Source organism: Pelobates fuscus, chromosome 10 (assembly GCF_036172605.1).
Source record: "Pelobates fuscus isolate aPelFus1 chromosome 10, aPelFus1.pri, whole genome shotgun sequence".
In the NCBI taxonomy this organism is placed as follows: domain Eukaryota; kingdom Metazoa; phylum Chordata; class Amphibia; order Anura; family Pelobatidae; genus Pelobates; species Pelobates fuscus.
Window position 1 is genome coordinate 37,113,368 of NC_086326.1, and position 6,688 is coordinate 37,120,055.

Genomic DNA, 6,688 nt, shown 5'->3' on the forward strand with positions numbered 1-6,688 from the left:
TGCACACATAATTACTGGCATACACACACAAAAATCACATTCTTTCAAACACATTTAGTAATGAAGAGGTCCACCCAACCTTCCTACGTTGCTCTGGGAGGGCTGGAGTAGATACTCTCCTGGTGGCCTGTGCTTGCTACTGGGATGGGATCACAGTGCTGTTAATGCATAGGTTCCTAGCGTCCCCAGTATTGATGCCAATACCAGGATGATGTCATATCCCAGCAGCCAGCTCACTGCAGAGCGCGCGAGGAAGCTATGCAGAAATAGTACAGTAAGTAATAGGCTTTCTGCCTCCCTCGCCGCCCTTCAGCCCATACTGCAACCGAGCTGCATTAGAATCAGTTCAGGGCCGAATGCAGCCCAGGGGCCGAGGGTTGGACACACCTGGTTTACAGCATTATCCTAGAGGTTTTAAACAATATATATATATATATATGTGTTATGTATAGTGAACTGAAGCTATCTTAATAAATCACTAAAATGTCAGTCTCATAGTTTTAATGTATGTCATCCACCCAATGGCATTATTTGCCCACAATATACAGTTCACATCATGTGCATAGGTTTTTTTTATATGTATACTGTACATGTGAAAAACAATCAGTATTAAGTGACCGGATCTGTGAACTCAGTTTTTTTGATAAAATATGTATTAATGCTTTATTAATGCAAATGAAATGATTGCAAGATGTCCAGTATTAAGGAGGTCTGTTAAACGATCTATTTCATCGTATACAAATACTTGTAGTGATATGAAATCTGACTTTGTTTCTTGAAGGTTGCGTTGAGAGCTGGTCTGAGTTTTGTTTCTGCTTTCAACTCTTATGTTAAATTTCTCCCATTTATGTTTGTTGTAGTAACTCCAGATGTCATTTAACTAGTTTTTTTCTGGATGCATGTTCAGGGGTTATCTCGTGTTTGTCCCCATTGTACGTTTAATATTGGTCTGGTTTTGGTGTCAATTCTAGTGAAAACATTAGATTTTGTACATGTTTTACTTGTGGACCCTAGGTGGGGTTTTGGAACCTCCGCAGAGTTAACATTTGGAGTTTAATATTGGATCTTATTTTGTGTGGACTCTGTGTCATAGTTCTTTGGATGGGAATTATATATGAATATTGTTATTGATTCTGCTGTGGAATGTAGACCAGTTTTTTTGGGCCTTAAAGTAGACTTAATTTAAGCCTGGTTACAATGCTGCTACCCATCCCATGTGTTCCCTATTAAGGGTTAATAAGTAAAGGGGTGTATATAAAAAATACCCCTTTCTGTCTCATTAGAGATATCTTTGCCAGAAGCTCAAGGAAGCAGGCTGAAGGGTCAGTGTTAGGACCCGCTTAGGGGGGGTCTGCCTTGACGTTGGCAGGCGGGCATCCCTCCAATGGCCATTGGAGCAACTAAATGACCTCCATTTGTCTAAATATACATAGGGATTAAGGAAAAAGCGCAAGTAACATTTTCTTTTCTTTGGTTTTTACTATATATTGGGGCTGATGTGTGTTGTAGTCCTTGCAGCTTAAGCGCAGGACTTCTCTTTTTGTATTTGTATTTACTTTGTATCACACAGCCTGGTTACAATGCTGCTACCCATCCCATGTGTTCCCTATTAAGGGTTAATAAGTAAAGGGGTGTATATAAAAAATACCCCTTTCTGTCTCATTAGAGATATCTTTGCCAGAAGCTCAAGGAAGCAGGCTGAAGGGTCAGTGTTAGGACCCGCTTAGGGGGGGTCTGCCTTGACGTTGGCAGGCGGGCATCCCTCCAATGGCCATTGGAGCAACTAAATGACCTCCATTTGTCTAAATATACATAGGGATTAAGGAAAAAGCGCAAGTAACATTTTCTTTTCTTTGGTTTTTACTATATATTGGGGCTGATGTGTGTTGTAGTCCTTGCAGCTTAAGCGCAGGACTTCTCTTTTTGTATTTGTATTTACTTTGTATCACACAGCCTGGTTACAATGCTGCTACCCATCCCATGTGTTCCCTATTAAGGGTTAATAAGTAAAGGGGTGTATATAAAAAATACCCCTTTCTGTCTCATTAGAGATATCTTTGCCAGAAGCTCAAGGAAGCAGGCTGAAGGGTCAGTGTTAGGACCCGCTTAGGGGGGGTCTGCCTTGACGTTGGCAGGCGGGCATCCCTCCAATGGCCATTGGAGCAACTAAATGACCTCCATTTGTCTAAATATACATAGGGATTAAGGAAAAAGCGCAAGTAACATTTTCTTTTCTTTGGTTTTTACTATATATTGGGGCTGATGTGTGTTGTAGTCCTTGCAGCTTAAGCGCAGGACTTCTCTTTTTGTATTTAGACTTAATTTATGTATATCTTCTTTCTGGAACCAACTATGATCATGGTTTTGGCCTTATATTGTCGTTTGCATCCTAGGTCCGGTTTCAGTCTCAGTTTTGGTGTTGGTTCTGCTTTTGGAGCTGGTGTAGATCCATGAATTTTGTGTTGATTCTTGACTTTGATGAATCGCTGCTTTGTTGTGGACTTGTGGACTCCATTTCTCTTTAAGCCTTGGTTCTGTTGTTGTCCTTGATTTTGGTGATCTTGATCTGAATTGCTAAAATGTGAGAATCAACTGATGATGCTGTTGGGACACCTATATTTAACTTGTATGCAATCTCAATCTAGATCTAATTTGGCTCTGATACAGGCTACCATTTAGCAAACTGTAGATAGTTATATGGATTTATATGGGGCCTTTGGTCACAATTGTGGCATGAAATTCTCTAGATTATGACACTAATTTTAGTGGATCTGAGTTTACTCTTTGACTGGTACAGTTTGTATTTGGTCTTGGATCTAGAGTGGCTTCTGCTCCTTTGTTTTATTAGGATACGAGTCTGAGATGCAAAGCACATTCAGTTTTCTCATTTTTGGGTCACAGCTGTTGTTTGGTTCTTATACGCTGGATAATTTTCATGTTTAGAGTCCAAGGAGATCAAAGGCCTCTCGGACATCTTCCATGTCATATGGAGGCTGTCATAGAAGAATAAAATAAGATAGGAATAATTAATGGAGGGAGAACACTTGAAAATAAAACAATGAAGAAAGAAAATTAGAAGGGAAAAAAATAGAGAAGGAAGTCTGAAACAGAAAGAATAGATAGAGAGTGAAAACCAAAAAAATATTAAAAATGTGAAAATAGAAAAGGAGAGATAAGAGAGAACAAATGGTGTTCAAAAGAAATGAAGAAAAACTAGAAAGAAGGAAAACTGTAAAAATACAAAAGAGAAAGAAAGACAGAGAGAATTAGCAAAAAGTGTAGATTGTGAGACAACAAAGCAAATGTAAAAGACATCTATTGAATTTGATAGTAAAGAGAACAGGGTAGATGGTGAATGTTGGAGTTAATAAACTATGAAATAAGGAAAGCTAAACTCTAGATGGCTTAATTTTAAGATTTTTTTTAAATGAGATAAGTCAAGATTAAATCAGCATTTCGCAATATTTACTGGCAAATGTGAACATAAAATATTGAATTAAGCAAGATCAGAGCTGACGAATGTAAATGGAGCTAGCTAGAAAGAATGGATTTAGGAAACAATTATAGCTTGAAATGTAAATCCTACAACATCTGGGAATTTGCTTCTTTTGAAGTTATAAGTTCCGCTAAGTTTATTTCTCTGAATGTAAAACTTTACTTATGACCCTAAATTGAATATAGAACTTTACCCCTGAGGGTATATGCGTGCAGGATGTTAGCTCAGTGGCGCTAAACTCAGGATGTAGCAATTGCTCAGACCACCTGCCTTGCAAAGACTTCTCATTGAGCTGCATTGGGAAATCTGTGATTGGACACCCACAGAAAGTCTGGGCGGGGTTAGAAAGGGAGGGCTTGAAAAGGCTGCAGACAAGAGATCTGGAACTCTTTCAAACTGTTTTTAGATATATCCCTTAAGAAAAAAATCCACAATTAAAGGTTTGCATTTTTCATTGGAGGTATATCTACTAAACAGTGGTTTTTCATTTGTTTTGCATTTGGGCAGTGAAGTGTCCCTTTAAAAATATCATCATACTATATCATGTATATAAAAATATATCAATATATCAAAAAATATCAAAATATATAACTATTTTTTCAAAATATGAAATAATTTTATCCAAAAATAATAAATTGAGGTCATTATTTGCACATTCTAGTAGAGATTTTGGAAAACTGTGGCAAAATATAGTTTCTGCTTCAATGCTAACAATTTAGACACTGTCTTAAAGGGTTACTCCAACCCATTTAACTAATAAGGGTTTTTCTTTATAATGCCTTTTTGGGCATAGGTCACCCACCCCCCTTAAACTGTGAAAATACTTTTTCTGGCCTGCCAAAGGCCCCTGTGCTGGAGGTGTAACTAGCCCTGTCACGAAAGGTAATATATTTCTGTATGTGCAGCATTTATACTACACTAAAAACTATAAACGCAGCACTTTTGTTTTTGCCCCCATTTTTCATGAGCTGAACTCAAAGATCTAAGACTTTTGCTATGTACACAAAAGGCCTATTTCTTTCAAATATTGTTCACACATCTATCTACATCTGAATGTTCACTTCTCTACCATAAGCCGTCTCCAAAGGCATTTCAGAGAATTTGGCAGTACATCCAACCATCCTCACAACTGCAGACCACGTGTAACCACACCAACCCAGGACCTCAATATCCAACATCTTCACCTCCAAGATAGTCTGAGACCGGCCACCAGGACAGCTGCTGCAACAACCGGTTTGCATAACCAAAGAATTTCTGCACAAACTGTCAGAAACCGTCTCAGGGAAGCTGACGTTGTGGTTCGAGTGGCCCATGGTGGCAGTGTGGTCTAAGATCAAGATGACTTGGGGACTAAGACCAATTTTTGTTTTCTAAATTAATATATTAGATTTGACATTTGAGGTTACTATCCTACTACCGTGCATTCAACTGTAGAAGAGCATAAGTTCTAAAGGAGGACATAAGAGTTCTTCACTACTGAGAGAGGCATAATAGAGTCATAGAAGGATGATCATTAATTAAAATAAACACATAAATATCCATGGATGTTTGGCTTTTTTTTTTGCTTCTGTAGAACTCACCTGTAAAATACGTCTGAGTTTTCGAGCCAATCTCACTGAATTCTCATGCAACCCATCCCAAGCCTCAAATTTCTTTTCACGTGATTCCACGAATGTGTTCCAACAATAAAAATAATCTAAAAGAGACAAAGTACTCATCCGGTTATGCAGACAGGGAAAGAGATTTGCAGAGGGGGAGATACCTCTTTCTGTAAGGTTCTGAAGAAAATAAGACATGGATGGTATGGCGAGAAAAGATTTTTTTTTAAATGATTTTTTAACAGGTTATATATTTGCTTAGTGAACATTTGCTACTGAATTTTATGTTCTCTATCAACTTGTGAAGTCAAATTGTTAAAAAACAAACAAAAATCTTGTAGTTTATCAGAGTAGTCAGGGGAATGGGTGAAGATTGGTAAAGGGGAATGTCCCCTGTCAATAAGTACACTCAATACAAGAAAGACATATTATTTAGCTAAATGTGATAAGACTCACATATTCCTCGAGTCAAGCTCCATCAGTGTATGAGCCATTTCAAATGCTAGACAAGGCAACTTCTTATCTGCAATGTATGGCCATAGACATGGTATTCTCCTCTTAGTGTATTGCCGTAGAGAGCAAATAATGGAATCTACCTCTTAGTGCAGGTGTAGGCAACCTTTGGTACTCCAGATGTTATGGACTGCATCTCCCATGATTCATTGCCAGCATTTTTGCTGTAAGAGCAATAAAGGGGAGATTTAATCCGCAAGATCTGGAGTGCCAAAGGTTGCCTACCTCTATCTTAGCCGAGGTCTGGAGCATCCCTGTAATTTGTGGTGAGGGGTGAAATGAGGGGTGAGGGATGCCAGAAAATCAGCAAAAGATTAAATGAATCTCTTACCTTTGTAGCTCATCACCGCCAGCCGCACTCCTGCTTTCTGCAGTTTCCGCAGCCCATCAGGCTCTGCATTGCGCTCTTCACAGAAGTATAGGCGTGCAGAGAAGATGCGCAAGCTGAGATTGGGGTGGTCCAGGAGGAACTCTGCAGTGCGTTTAGAGCAGTCCCAGCATGGACTCCATGACGTAAACCAGGTGACTCGAAATGCGCGGTATGGGTCCTGCCCCACCCAGTCTGACAGGTACCGCAGGAACAACATCTCGGCATGACAGCCATGGCGATTGCGAACATATCCAAAATCCATTGCACAGGAGACCGAGCTGTAGCGCCGTTTGACAATATAACACAAATAGGTCTCATGTCGGCCCCGCGCCCAGCGAAGATTCTTAAAGTGGTACAGGAATTTATTGCGTTTCAACAGGAGGCTGGAGGAAGCATGCATTATATGTGATTGTATATTCATATACGTATTATGCACAATGAACCTTGCAAAACTGTTATCAACTTAAATGTCATACAAGTGCTCCATGACAGAGAGATACACATTTGCATGTAATCTGCTTAATGCTCTTGTAGTTCCCTGTGACTGGCAGGTTCAAATTAAACCAACAGGTTATCTGTCAACCGCAATGTTTTGGTTGTCTGTAGAATATTTCATCGCAGCTAGCATGGTTACCTGTGCTCTCTACATCCCAAGGAGATTTATCCATCCCAAAAACAGCTGCATCTCTTATTGCGTGCAAAAATATAACC

At 39.3% G+C, this 6,688-nt stretch overlaps 1 protein-coding gene across 1 annotated transcript; it reads right to left on the minus strand.

Annotated features, from left to right (window-relative positions):
* Nucleotides 1–667: 667 nt before the first annotated feature.
* AICDA (activation induced cytidine deaminase) lies at nt 668–6,377 on the minus strand. The gene is made up of 4 exons (XM_063433809.1): nt 5,939–6,377; nt 5,077–5,192; nt 2,319–2,993; nt 668–1,176 (listed from the first exon to the last, which is right to left on the minus strand). The coding sequence occupies exons 1-3, from the start codon at nt 6,375–6,377 to the stop codon at nt 2,940–2,942; spliced, it is 609 nt and encodes a 202-aa protein (XP_063289879.1). The 3' UTR covers nt 668–1,176; nt 2,319–2,939.
* Nucleotides 6,378–6,688: the final 311 nt, after the last annotated feature.